Source organism: Geotrypetes seraphini, chromosome 7 (assembly GCF_902459505.1).
Source record: "Geotrypetes seraphini chromosome 7, aGeoSer1.1, whole genome shotgun sequence".
Taxonomy (NCBI): domain Eukaryota; kingdom Metazoa; phylum Chordata; class Amphibia; order Gymnophiona; family Dermophiidae; genus Geotrypetes; species Geotrypetes seraphini.
The window spans coordinates 179,803,604-179,818,341 of NC_047090.1; the positions used below are offsets into that span (position 1 = coordinate 179,803,604).

General features: G+C 44.0%; 1 protein-coding gene across 5 annotated transcripts in view; it reads left to right on the top strand.

Moving 5' to 3' along the window:
• PTPN21 (protein tyrosine phosphatase non-receptor type 21) overlaps positions 1-13,796 on the top strand; it is a 111,971-nt gene extending 98,175 nt beyond the window's left edge. For all 5 annotated transcript variants that reach the window (XM_033951490.1, XM_033951486.1, XM_033951491.1 and 2 more), the window contains 5 exons: positions 2,753-2,974; positions 4,975-5,103; positions 7,522-7,756; positions 8,156-8,316; positions 12,806-13,796. In XM_033951490.1, coding sequence (XP_033807381.1) covers positions 2,753-2,974; positions 4,975-5,103; positions 7,522-7,756; positions 8,156-8,316; positions 12,806-12,934 — 876 coding nt within the window. In that variant the 3' untranslated portion in view covers positions 12,935-13,796. The remainder of the gene's footprint in view (positions 1-2,752; positions 2,975-4,974; positions 5,104-7,521; positions 7,757-8,155; positions 8,317-12,805) is intronic.
• Positions 13,797-14,738: the final 942 nt, after the last annotated feature.

The following is a 14,738-nucleotide window of genomic DNA, read 5'->3' on the forward strand; positions in this document are numbered from 1 at the left end:
CTGTGGGCTCCTTATACTAAGGTGTGCTTGGGTTTTTAGCGCACGCAGGAAATTACTGCGTGCTGCACCGCACGCTATGCTTTTAGAACCAACGTCAGCTTAATGCTGGCATTGAAGTCTAGGGGGCGGGGCAATGTAGCGCGCTCTATTCCAAGCATTAAAGCCCTGTGTTGTCTGTTTTGCGGTGGCCTTGCATCAGCATATTTTTACAGGTGCCAAGATCCTTTATCCAAAATCCTTAGGACCAGGCATATTTCTTTTTTTTTTTTTTTTTTTTTGGGGGGGGGGATTTTTCAGTTTTCAGAATGGTAATGTTAAGTCAGAAAAAGAGAGACCATAAAATTGCCACCAAACCTTTTTTATTTCAAAATAAGGCAAACATTAAAGACTTCAACCACTTGCAACACAGACTTGTTCACAAAAGAGCCTGTCCTGGCTGACATGTCTCTGCCTTCAATTTTCATGCATTTCTCTGAGCAATTGATTTTTATGTAAGACTGAATTTGTCTGTTTTTAGTTTGTATAGACTTTTAATATTTTACGGAAGTAACTCCTTGTAAACCATTTTGGAAAAGATGGTATAGAAATTTTTAAAATAATGCACATCCCAATAATTTTCCAACATTGACAACAGCTGATAAATGAGCCCCATGTTGTTTATGGAAAGAGTCACACTAGTCACAAAGGGCCCCTTTTAGAAAGCCTCTGCCACATAAATGGCCTCCTTAAGACTGAACTCCTTGAGAAAGTCTTGCATTCTTATGCCTCTGTTAATTGCATTAAGCAGGCAATTTAGAAAAACAGTCTTCATGGAATGTAAAAATTCCTTGGTCAGAAGGCTGTAGTAGGGATGTCGCATTGGATTGGAGCTAAATGTGAGGAGGAACATAAGGACATAAGAATTGCCGCTGCTGGGTCAGACCAGTGGTCCATCATGCCCTGCAGTCCGCGCACGCGGCGGCCCTCTGGTCAAAGACCAGCACCTTAACTGAGACTAGCCCTACCTGCGTACGTTCTGGTTCAGTAGGAACTTGTCTAACTTTGTCTTGAATCCCTGGAGGGTGTTTTCCCCTATGACAGACTCCGGAAGAGCGCTCCAGTTGTCTACCATTCTCTGGGTGAAGAAGAACTTCCTTATGTTCGTACGGAATCTGTCCCCTTTTAACTTTAGAGAGTGCCCTCTAGTTCTTGGAGAGGGTAAACAATCTGTCTTTATCTACTAAGTCTATTCCCTTCAGTACCTTGAATGTTTCGATCATGTCCCCTCTCAATCTCCTCTGTTCGATGTGCAGAGCAGTAAAATTTCACAGTTTAGTTCAGCTTCTATACAAGAGCTGTTACTTCTGGCGCAAAGTCGCTATGGAACTAGTCACTAACTGTTTCTCTGGTTACCCATTCTTTTCTGTTAGCATTACAGTCCATAGGTAGATGACGTACACCCTTGAAATGAGCTGTTGGCTTTTTCCAGTCATTGCCAACTTTAATTTTTGTCTGCCTGCCGCATTGGTACATGCATGAACAGTCGCACTGTCCTTTGTGTCCATAAAACCAGATGGTGCTCGTTCATCAGCTGTGGTCAGTGTTTTTCTAGGAACATAACACCAGTAAAACACCAGAGCTGTTTTATCAGCATTGTAAATTTGTTCAGGACCAAGGTTTCTATCAGATATCCTCTTAGCAAATTCATCAGTGTAACTTTCAGCTACCTCGTAATCAGCAGAAGCTTTCTCACCACAGATTCTGAGAGATTTAACACTGCTACTACTACTATTAATTATTCCTATAGTGCTAGACGCACGTAGCGCTGTACAGAGTCACAAAGAAGAAAACAGTCCCTGCTCGAGGGAGCTTACAATCTAAACAGGCAAGACAGAAGGACAAGATGTCATGGATACAGTTAACACCATGCCACATCTGAAATTTCTGCAGCCAATCTTCTGAATATTCTCACTCACCATCAATTTTCAGTTCTTGATGGTATTTTTTGGCTTACTTTACTGCCATCAAACCAGTCAATGGCATGTGTTCGCACCTTTACCAAATCCATTCAATCAGCACATTTGTTTGCTCTATGCAATGTTTTTCGTTAATATTCTGGTCATCCCTCTCTCACTGTAAAACTTTAGCAACTTATCTTTCTGTTTCTTTAAGTCATATATGGTTGTTGTTCCTGCATCATATTCTTCAGTCAGCTGTTGTACAGAAACACCTTCATCAAGCTTCTTCAATACCTCTACTTTCTATGATATTGACAGAGCTAAAAGCTTTCTTTTCTGCTTCTCACTGCCACCCTGAGTAGAATCTTCTCTTTGTCACTTTCCAGCTCTCCAACCTGAATTGCACAAAGATCAGGAGAAACACATGCTTCTTACTTGGTTTCAGCATGTGTCAGGTGGGGGAAATTGACTTCTTCCGGTTCAAATAAGATTTTGGGTTTTTTTGGAGCTTTTCAGTTTTCTGAATTTCAGATAAAGGATCGTGTATCTGTGTGTGTATGTGTATATAGTCTTGTAAACCTGTATTTAGATCTATTGACCAGAGCAGTAGATGAGCTCACATCATACTGGTTCTTGGAGTAATGGTAAGAGCTAAAATACCTTAAAGAATAGGTATACAAAATACATAATCTGAGGTTTACGAACATGGTTAATTGCAAGGATATTATTTTCCAGTACATCTCTCTACCTCTTTCTTACAGAGCTGAGGATCTGGTTCCTGGTCTTTACATTACTTTGGTTTTGTATTCTTGCAGTGTAAACTCTTGGAGCAGCGACTCGAACAGGGAATGGTGTTCACCGAATATGAGCGGATACAAAAGAGGAGACTGGTAGGAGGAGAGTGCACAATAGCTCGGCTTCCAGAAAATGCAGAGAGGAACAGATACCAAGATGTCCTGCCCTATGATGATACCAGAGTGGAGCTGGTTCCAACTAAAGAAAACAACACTGGTTATATTAATGCATCACATGTGAAAGTGAGAACCTATAAGCCATAATTGTCCTTTCCTATGCTATGTGTGCTTTTAAGATACCCTTTCTAGGAGTTTGCAGCAGTTTTACATGTATACAGGGTAGAATTATTATATAAGCAAACCAAGCACATGTCTAAGGTCCAAAATTAGCAAGAGGCCCACATACTTGCCAGATCTTCCCAGTGAGAATGGTAAACTCCTGACAAATTGATAGACTTGGGATCAGAGTTGGGTTGTAACCATCAAAAACTGAACCCCTTTGTTAGTTCAAGACTAATGTAAATACTGGGAGAGAAAACGATCTCAGAAACCCAGCAAACAATCCAATCAGGATAGATTTAAGTCTGCTCTAGATCGAGTTCCAGTTTCTATCAACAATCGAAAAATTCTCCAGCTCTTTCAAGCTATATTTTTTTAAATGTTTGTGCTTTAAATTTTTTTTATATAGATTATTTTTAAATTGTGTAATTTTTGAAACTGGTGCACAATTCTTAAGTCATAAACTTAAAGACTTATCTTAAGCAACGCCAATGAATGGCTGCTGCTGCTTGGTGATTTTACTGTTCTCTGCATCCCCAACGGGACCCGTTTCACCCCTCCAATGGGGGGGGGGAAGGGGGAGGGCTTTACCAAGGGTCGTCGCAGGAATTATTGTTTGTGGTTGAGCCAACTACATAACTCCATAACTCCATTTTCATCCATTGTTTATAATCAGAGTTGGGTTGCCAATCAGTGGTTTTAATTAAGGGAGGCCAGTAGTTGGCAGAACCTTTTAAATTGACAATAATTTGAAAATAGTCTTCATCCCTAGCAGTCAGACATGTTCTACTTGCCTTCCCATCTATAGTGCTCCAGTCCCCACCCCATGGGTGAGGAAAAGGTGGAAGTATCCTTATCCCAGGACAAGCTGGCAGGTATTCTCACTAGTGGGTGATGTCATCCGACAGAGCCCCGATGCGGACGTCTCACAAGCATACTTGCTTGAAGAAACTTCAGAAGTTTCAAGATGCCCGCACCGCGTATGCGCGAGTGCCTTCCCGCCCAATGCACCGGGCGTGTCTCTTCAGTTCTTTTCTTTCCGCGGAGCTAAGTTTGCTTCAACTCTCTGCGCTGAGTGAACCCGTATTCTTGCCTTCTAGAGCTGCGGTTTTGAGTTTTAATTTCTCTTAATCGTGTGTTTTCTTCTGTCGTTTTATTATTTAAAAAAAAAAAAAAAAGCAACCATTCCCTACTATAGATAAGCCTGGCTTTTGGGGTTAATAAAGGGCGTTGGGGTGCATTTTATATACTAGGTATCCTGGAACTGCTCAAGTGTGTTTCAAGTGTTTATTATTATTTGATAAATCACTTATTAAATTAACTAAGTGATGTACAGTTTTATAAAAACATAGGTTGAGAAACTAACAGGGTAATCCACATCTTTAAGACTCTAAGAAAGACATGAAACATGGGGATAGCGGGGAGAAATTACAATTTATTAGTTCAATAAAGAGAACAAACAGAGGAGAAAACAAAAGGTATAGTAACCAAAGAAAGGTTAGAAGCTTCGTGTGTTAGGTCTCGTTATTAAATGCTAAACGCGTCTTTAAAAAGATAAGTTTTTAACGTTTTTTTAAATGAAGTGATGTGTTTTTCTTCTCTGATATACTGTGGTAATGCATTCCACAGTTGTGGGGCCATCATAGAAAACATTTTGTGTCTTCTGATGCCTATGATTTTCAAGGAGGGGACAGTTAAGAGGTTTTGCGTCGTTGAGCGGAGAGGTCGGCAACTGCTGTGAGGGATAAGCATTCTGGAAATAAATTGTGGTTCGTTAGAAGATAAGGTTTTGTGTACTAGAGTCAGAATTTTAAAATTGATCCGGTGGCCGATTGGCAGCCAATGAGCGTCCATTAGTAAAGGAGTGACATGGTCATATTTTTTGGCATTATAAATTAATTTAACTGCTATATTTTGTATAATTTGTAATCTTAGCTGTTGATTGCCTCTTTTGTCTCTTCTAGGTTACTGTTGCTGGGGTGGACTGGGATTATGTTGCCACACAGGGGCCTTTGCAAAATACTTGTCAGGACTTCTGGCAGATGGTGTGGGAACAAGGCGTTGCAATCATTGCAATGGTGACAGCAGAAGAGGTGAGAGGGGGTCCTGATCTGCCTGCTTTCCTTGTCTCTCTCTGGGCTAGGTTGCCTGCTTTACGAGTGAACGGCAAAGAAGGCCACATGGGTAACTTTTATCATCCTCAAGGGGCATCTTCAGCTGGTAACTCTAGTGCAGCAGTTCTTTTTTCTGCTTAGCTTGCCTCTACTTTGCCTGTAGATACTTTGGAGCTTTTAGTCTTTCACAAGCTACCCTGATTGAAGCTCTTCTGTCTTCTAAATTCTCCCACCTCAGTACAGAGCCCGCAATCATTGAGCATTATTGATTTTTTTTAAAGAATTGGAGGCAGGGCCAGCTCAAAGAACTGTAGAGCCCTAAGCCATCTTTTGCATATACACCAGTTCAAAGGTGGAGGAGGGAAAAATATCAGATTGCAATCTGATATTTCTCCCTCCTCCTCCTTTGATCTGGTGTATATATATTTATATATATAAATACAGTCAAACCTCGGTTTGTGAGTAACGCGGTTTGCAAGTGTTTTGCAAGACAAGCAAAACATTCTCGCAAACCGAGTGTTGACTCGATTTGTGAGGCCCCCCCCGAACTGGCATCACGACCCCCCACCCCCCAAACAGTATTCAGCCTTACCCCATCTGGCACCAGCACACAGCCCACAGGACGTGCCGGTGAAGAAGTTCCTGCCTCTTGCCTGGGCCTTGAGCATCTGCGCATGCTCAAGGCCGCCTGGTTCTTGGAGAGAGTGATAACCAGAAGACCTTGAGCATGCGCAGATGCGCAAGGCTCAGGCAAGAGGCAGGAACTTCTTTCACTGGCACCGGCACGTCCTGTGGGCTGCGTGCCGGTGCCAGATGGGGTAAGGCTGAATGCTGTTGGGGGGGGGGGAGTGATGTCAGTTCTCGGGGGGTGGAGCAGCCCCTCTGGCCTCGGGGGGTGGGGGTGGGTAGGCACGTATCAAGCGAGTTTCCTTTACTTCCTATGGGGAAACTCGCTTTGATATACGACTAATTTGGTTTACAAGCATGCTTCTGGAACGAATTATGCTCGTAAACCAAGGTTCCACTGTATATCTTTCTCTCTTGCTGTGTCTGTCGCTCTCTCTTGCTGTGTCTGTCTCTCTCTTTTTCCTCTCTCTGAGTCGCTCTCTGTGTCTCTCTCTGTCTCTTGCGCTCTGTCTCTCTTTTTTCTCTCTCTCTCACTCTCTCTCTTTTTCTCTCTTGCTCTTTCTTTCTCTTTTGCTCTCCCTCTCTCCGTTTCTCTCTCGCTCTCTCTGTCTCTCTCGTTTCCCCCTCTTGTTGGACCAGATTAGACACTGGCTCAGAGCACTGACAATAAAGGGCTCCAAAATTCCAGTCTGGCGTCTATCCCTCTAGAAGTTTGAAAGTAGACTGGACTGGGATTTTGATACGCTTACAGGTTGAGTCGGCCCTGATTGGAGAACTAAAGGGGTGACCACCTCCAATCCCTTCTGTAGAGCGCTGCCCAAAATGAGCAGCATTACAAAACCGATATATATGAAGGAGCAGCTGTAATTCCCGATGCTGATCTTTGCGATCATAGTTGTGCAATCCCTTTTGAAACGGGGAATACACAGGTATGTTTTATCCTGCCATGTACTCGCACTTATAAAGTTTTATTCAGGGGTTTCAACTTGGCACCTGGGCCAATCAGGCCTTAGGATTAGTGGGGATGGGCGGACCCGCTATGCCTAAGGCCTGATTGGTCCAGGCTTCTAGAGCCTGGGCCAATCAGGCCTTAGATTTAGCGGGGATGGGCCGGGAAGGGGCGTGCCTGTCTCATTTCCACGAGGCAGGCCCGTCGGCTGGACGGCAGCAAGACCCGTCCAGCCGACCAACATGTAAAGGTTAGTTGGGGGAGGGAGGTTAGTTTTGGGGGTGGAGGGGGAGTCGTCGGGCTTTCTGGCAGGAGGACTGGGCATCCTCCTGCCCGCGATTACCAGTTTGGGGGGGAGGGGGGTTCCAGGGGGGTTCCGGCAGGAGGACTGGGCATCCTCCTGTCGGCGATGGGACAGGCGGCCACAACCGCGGCCGCTATACTTATTGCAGCAGGGAGATCCCTTGCTGCCATAAGTATAGCGGCCGCGTCTAATTTAACCCGATTCTCTAACTGGCATCTGTACCATGGACACCGGTTACAGAATCGGGGTTTAGTGTAGGAACGATTCTGTATAGGACACCTCTCCTGGGCGTCCTATACAGAATCAGGGCCAATGTGTGTAAATGACGAATAAGACTTCTCGTAATTATGAAAATATATTATGGCTCTTATTCATTTATTCCTGGTAATATTTGAATGCAGTAATCAATAGGTAGAACCATTTACGCTTGTACTGTTCCAAAATGCAGGACAATTGAAAATGCAAAGCTTTTAGGTTTATGTTTCCGTGACCTGCATTTTATTGGTTTGGTTTAAAGGAAGGTGGAAGAGAGAAGAGTTTTAGGTACTGGCCTCGGCTTGGCTCAAGGCACAACACTGTCACCTACGGGAGATTTAAAATCACCACTCGGTTCCGAACAGACTCGGGCTGCTACGCAACAACGGGCCTGAAGATCAAGCACCTGCTGACGGGCCAGGAGAGGACTCTGTGGCACCTTCAGTATATGGACTGGCCAGAACATGGCTCCCCACAAGACCTGAAGGGATTTCTGGGTATGTTTGGTTAATGCTATGCTGCCAGTTCCGTAGGTGTGCAGGGATTTTGAGAGGGCTCCAAATATAAAAAGTAGAATTTCCTCTCGTGGCTTTATACATGGCAAAATGTACACAAGGTTTGGAGACGTGGCAGCCACATAATAGGGCTTTACTTGCTTAAGTCAGTAGGGACTGCAATTCAATTTCTCGATGGTTAGGTTAACTTGTAAGCGCTAGTGTACTAATGGCCAGGTACCAGTGACCTGGATTGGCTACCGTGGGAACAGGCTACTGGGCTTGATGGACCATTGGTCTGACCCAGTAAGGCTAATCTTATGTTCTTTTGGGCTCATGCTGATCTGTTTGCACTGTTTCTGTTGCATTCATATCTATGTTTTTTTGTATTTCTAACCATAGCTTATCTGGAGGAGATCCAATCAGTGCGCCGTCACACAAATAGCACATCGGATCCCAAGAGCCCAAATCCTCCTGTCCTGGTTCACTGCAGTGCTGGTGTTGGAAGGACAGGTGTGGTTATTCTGTCTGAGATCATGATCGCCTGCCTGGAACACAATGAGGTAACTTTAATTAACCAAACCTCTGAACCTCTATCCTCCCAAAAGCATGATCAGCGTGAAGAGGGAGCCCAGGATCTTTATTTTCTAAAACTTTTGTGTGCAATTCAGGAAATCGCATCTTCAAAAAAATATAAACAGAATGGGGTTGATCCAGAGGAAGGCTACTAAAATGGACTGTGGTTAGAGAATGACACGGTGACAAAATTCATCACCATTCCCGTCCCCGCGGATAACTGCGGGAAATAATCCCATGTCATTTTCTAGTGTCTATTTCAACCTCAGTCCTTCTACACCAGCATTCTTCAAAGCAAAGCTTGCGGGTCAGTGGTTGTGGCCATTCATACTCTGATTCTTCCCTCTCTCTTTAAAGAATGACATGAAGATGGTTTCCCGCGGTTATCCACGGGGACGGGAACGGTGATGAATTTTGTCACCGTGTCATTCTCTAACTGTGGTCTTCGTCATAAGGCATATGGGGACAGACTTAAAGATCTCAATATGTATACTTTGGAGGAAAGGCAGGAGGGGGAGATTTGAAAGAGGTTTAAATACCTACATGGCATAAATGCACATAAGGCGAGTGTCTTTCATTTGAAGGGAAGTTCCAGAATGTGAGGGCCTAGAATGAAGTTAAGAGGTGACAGGCTCTGGAATAATCTAAGGAAATACTTTTTGACAGACAGGGTGGTAGATGCGTGGAATAGTTTCCCAGTGGAAGTGGTGGAGACGGTCTGTGTCTAATTCAAGAAAGTGTGGGGAGAGGAGGAGATAGTGGACTGAACTCTGAGGACTTTCTTAGAGATCAGACTCCACAGGTAGCCTTGAGGGGAGAAATGCTGGCCTAGTGCCTAACCCTCAGGAAACCTGGATCTAAGAGAGAGTTTGTGAATTGCTGTCTGCCTCTGCCCACCCACCCCTAGATTCAAATTACTCTTATACTATTCTTAAATTAACCTCCATAACTCCCCAGCTGATCTTAACAAGGATAATCATACCAGTCTAACATTCCTATTACCATAATAGGATTTAATTAAGCAGCTCAATAATAAGATGCAGACAGTAATCCAGCTGAAAGAGGGGAGCTATCCAGTCTTTTGTACCCAGTGTCACATGTATGCTTATCTCCCAGTTGGAAAGAAATTATATGGGTGTGCTCATTGCAAAGAGCTCCTGGCTCTCAAAGAACAAATCTGTTCTTTTGAGGCTAGAGTTGCAGACTTGGAGGAGCTGAGGGAGACAGAGAGGTACATAGAGGAGGCCTACAGGGATGTTGTAGAGAAGTCTCACCAGACCCTGGGCTGCCTTGGGGGAGGGAGGTCTCCTAAAAGGAGAACATCACACTGGTGATACAGGAAATGATTCTGTAGGCAGGACCTGTCCACCAGGAGATGCAATATCCTCTTGCACCGAGGATCTATCTCCAGGAGCTTCTGCCTAGAAGGGAGGAGTTAGGACATCCGTTGTAGTGGAAGATTCAATCATTAGGCATATAAATAGCGTGAAGATCGCCTGGTCACTTGCCTGCTTGGTGCGAAGGTGGCGGACCTAACGCGTCACTTAGATAGGATATTAGATAGTGCCAGGGAGGAGCCGGCTGTCTTGGTACTAATGACATAGGAAAATGTGGGAGGGAGGTTCTGGAAGCCAAATTTAGGCTCATAGGTAGAAAGCTGAAATCCAGATCCTCCAGGGTAGCATTTTCAGAAATGCTCCCCATTCCACGCACAGGACCCAAAAGGCAGGCAGAGGTCCGAAGTCTCAATGTATTGGAGAATGAGTAAGTTTCTCAAATTGCTAATAACTTCCAGTGTCTTACTCAGATCAAAAAATTAGGGTTCACTGCCTAACACCCTCAAACTAATAACTGATCAGTAACAATCCCTTTGTTGGGAGAAAAAAAGGCCTTGAACAAACTAGGGGAATGGGCGACGAGATGGCAGATGAAGTTCAACATTGAGAAATGTAAAGTATTACATGTGGGAAGCAGAAACCCAAGGTACAACTATACGATGGGAGGGATCTTATTGAATGAGAGTACCCAAGAAAGGGACTTGGGGGTAATGGTGGACATGACAATGAAGCTGACGGTACAGTGCGCAGCGGCCGCTAAGAGAGCGAATAGAATGCTAGGTATAATCAAGAAGGGTATTGCAACCAGAACGAAAGAAGTTATCCTGCCGTTGTATTGGGCGATGGTGCGCCCGCATCTGGAGTACTGCGTCCAGTACTGGTCGCAGTACCTTAAGAGGGTTCAGAGGAGAGCGACACTCTGATAAAAGGGATGGAAAACCTTTCATACGCTGAGAGATTGGAGAAACTGGGTCTCTTTTCCCTGGAGAAGAGGAGACTTAGAGGGGATATGATAGAGACTTACAAGATCATGAAGGGCATAGAGAGAGTAGAGAGGGACAGAGAGAGAGAGAGAGAAAGAAAGAAAGAGAGACAGTGAGAGACAGAGAGAGAGAGAGAGAGAAAGATTGGAGAAACTGGGACTCTTTTCCCTGGAGAAGAGGAGACTTAGAGGGGATATGATAGACTTATAAGATCATGAGGGGCATAGAGAGAGTAGAGAGGGACAGATTCTTCAAACTTTCGAAAAATAAAAGAACAAGAGGGCATTCGGAAAAGTTGAAAAGGGACAGATTCAAAACGAATGCTAAGAAGTTCTTCTTTATCCAACGTGTGGTGGATACCTAGAATGCGCTTCCAGAGAGCGTAATAGGGCAGAGTACGGTACTGGGGTTCAAGAAAGGATTGGACAATTTTCTGCTGGAAAAGGGGATAGATAGAGGATTACTGCACATGTCCTGGACCTGTTGGGCTGCCGCGTGAGCGGACTGCTGGGCACGATGGACCTCAGGTCTGTCCCAGCGGAGGCTTTGCTTATGTTCTTAGTTGAGCTTCATAGGCCAAAAAAACTCCCAAATTTCTGTTAATTTTAGTCATATAGTTTTAGAAATGATTCTCCAATTGATTTCAAACATTCTTCTGTAGCTTCAGTAAGAAATGCAGGCGGTGTGTCCCCAAATATTCATCATAGCAGCGGAAGAATATCAAACTCAACTTGGCTTACTTAAATTCACAGCCATACTCCTTCAGACCTTCATTAGCTGTTTCCAGCAGCGTTTCTTCCACAAACTGCAGATGGTTAACAAGACTAAGATTGTTATAAGGCCTCTGTATTGCTCCATGGTGCGACCTCACCTTGAGTATTGCATTCAGTTCTGGTCTCCTTATCTCAAAAAAAATATAGTGGCATTAGAAAAAGTTTAAAGAAGAGCAACCAAGCCAGACTATTTGCATTTGTGTAACGCATGTGTATCCTGGTATTCTTGGCACCTGAAAATTGGTGTGCTTTTATAGAATTTACCACTGAGTTTATTTGGCTGGGTAAAATTGCAAGAATTGCCTTAGTGTCTTTACAAAAGCCAATTAATAATAATAATAATAACTTTATTCTTATATACCGCCACAATCTTGCGACTTCTAGGCGGTTTACATAAGAACATAAGAAGTTGCCTCCACTGGGTCAGACCGAGGTCCATCTCGCCCAGCGGTCCGCTCCCGCGGCGGCCCATCAGGTCCGCGACCTGTGAAGTGGTTTCTGCCTACTTCTATAACCTACCTAAAATGAATAAAGAATTTAAAAAAAAAAAAGAATTTACCACTGAGCATAGAAGTTCTAATTATACAAAGCCAGGGTGCAGTTTTTTGTCCTCCTTTGGCCATGTTCAGAATGCATCATGGGCTTTAAAAAAATAAGAATTTCCATACTGGGACAGAGCAAAGGTCCATAAAGCCAGTATCCTGTTTCCAACCATGGCTAACCCAGGTCCTAAGTACCTGGCAGAAACCCAAATAGTGGTAACATTCCAGAGTTCATATTGTGACATCATAATGCCTCACTCATTCCACCAATGCCTAAGAGCCAACTTCATTAGTGATGTCACAATGGCTTGATTGTCCTATAATTTGCTCACATAATAATATAAGAGCTGCTGTACTGAGACAGACCAAAGGTCCATCAAGCCCAGTATCCTGTTTCTAACAGTGGCCAACCCATGTCCCAAGCACCTAGCTAGATCCCAAGTAGTAAAACAGATTCTATGCTGCTTATCCTAGGAATAAGCAGTGAATTTCCCCAAGCCATCTCAAGAATAGCCTATGGACTTCTCTTTTAAGAAATTATCCAAGCCTTTTTTAAACCCTGCTAAGCTAACTGATTTCACTACGTTCTCTGGCAACGAATTCCAGAGTTTAATTACACATTGTGTGAAGAAATATTTTTTCCAGTTTGTTTTAAAACTACTACTTCGTAGCTTCATCACATGTCCCCTAGACCTAGTATTTTTGGAAAGAGTAAACAAGCGATTCCCTTCTACCCTTGCCTGCTTCCCTCCTCTCTGTCTGGTTTCCATTTGATCTACTATGCTGTTTACTTGTTTGTCCATTTGACTTTGCTTCCTCTTTACCTGTTTTTCCCCTTCAGATGCTGGACATCCCCAGAGTATTGGACATGCTCAGACAGCAGAGGATGATGATGGTACAGATTATCTGTCAGTACACTTTTGTTTACAGCGTGCTCATTGAGTTCCTGAAGAGCGCCAGGCTTATCTAAACCTCACCACTTCCTCTGGGACCCAGGCATAGAAAGCACTTAACAGAAAACCTACAGATTTGGTTGAAATGGATTTGCCAAGAGTCGAATCATCCGTTGCTGTTTTGTGGGAGGAATGTTGGAGTCAGGAGCAGTATGACAGTTTTTGTAATCTGGAGCATTCTCTGAACTGACAGTTATAGGATAAACCAGCAAGTCTGCGTTATTGCACCTGTGTGTTTCAAAGTGTCAATGATACCAAACACAAGTTCAACAATCTGCCGTTACTCCAGTTTAAGAAATATTAGCCAAAATGAAATAAATGTGTGGTCAAGCAGATCTCAGTTGAGTGTTGCAAGATGCAGAAGAAGGCCCGACTTATCGACTCTGGACCATTTACAAAGAGGACTTTCTTCTCCTTGGAAAGAAATCCTTACCTTGCAAGATTTTATGGAGTTGCTCCCTAAGATTTTCACAAGAATCTATTTTTGAAACTGGCTTCAAATATGAAAGATTCACTTGGGGAATACCATGGTCAACTGTTGCAATATATATTTTTTTGTATTTGATACAATAATCTATTTTCTAAATAGCACAAGCTGATTTGATTTCTAGAAACAGTCACCCCAAACATTTACAGAAGCACAGATTTTCAGAGAAGTGAAACTCTCGGATTGTGTTTTCAATGTTTTGCACATTGAAACCCTGGAGGGTTCAAGATTGAAGCATATCAGTATTATTCATAGGCACAGAACAGAAGTCTGATTTTACTGGATAAAATCTAAGTGGATGCAATTAAGGTTTTAAGCACTTTGTTCTGTTCTGAATTAGCGTAATGTTTTAGTGTTAATTGTATATTTTAATTACATGCAACCGTTACTAACGCAGCTCTAGAGTTCTTTTACAAAGAGAATTTGATCTGTATTGTGAGTCTAGAAATGTGGGCGGGAATGTCAAACAATGTGAAAGAGCAAAATGAGTTTGGAAATCAGGATAAATGTGCAATCGGAGTTCATCCCTGAGAATTTCTGTCTACCTAAGCAAACACAAGATGTCTTGTGTTGAAGTGTATTATGAAGGACTAGTCTTTAAGCCCATTACATTAACGAGTGCTAGAATAGATGTGTGTCTCTGAATTTCTTTTTCTCTCCTTGGCTGCTTTCTTTCTGTCTCTCTCTTTCCTCGGCTGTCCACCACCACCCCTTGCCTGCTCCCCCTGTCCAGCAGTAGCCCTTCTCCCTTCCTTTTACCTCCCCCTTGCCCCTGTCCAGCAGTAGGCCTCCCTTCCTGTTACCTCCCCCCCTGTCTAACAGCACCTCTTCCATGCTCCCCCTGTCCAGCAGTAGGCCTCCCTTCCTGTTGCCTCCCCCCACTATCTAATAGCACCTCTTCCCTGCTCCCCCTGTACTGCATCAGGCTGTTTAGAAGAGGAGGGCAGACAGAAGAGCAGCAGAGAATCTTACAGTGCTCCCTGGCTGGGAATAGGTCTTTCGCTGCCTGGAGGAGCTGAAGAGCAGGGAGGCCCGCGCTTAGAGGGTGCCCGGGAAGCTGTTTTGTGGGCTAGTGGGTGTGAGGAGCAGCCGGGATCGCATGAAATGCCCGACGTTCTGATGCCGACCGTTTAGTTCTGTGCCGGAGGTATTTTTAAGCTTAAAGCTGCTGCCGCGGTTCCTCTCCCGATCCCCGCCTGCATCGGAAGCCTTTTCTGACGCAGGTGAGGCTCGTGAGAGGAGCCACCATGGCGGCTTTGAACTTAAAAATTACTTCGGTGAGAACATCCTTGGGGTCTGCGAGTGTGGTGCCGTTTTTCCTCCCAAGCTCATAG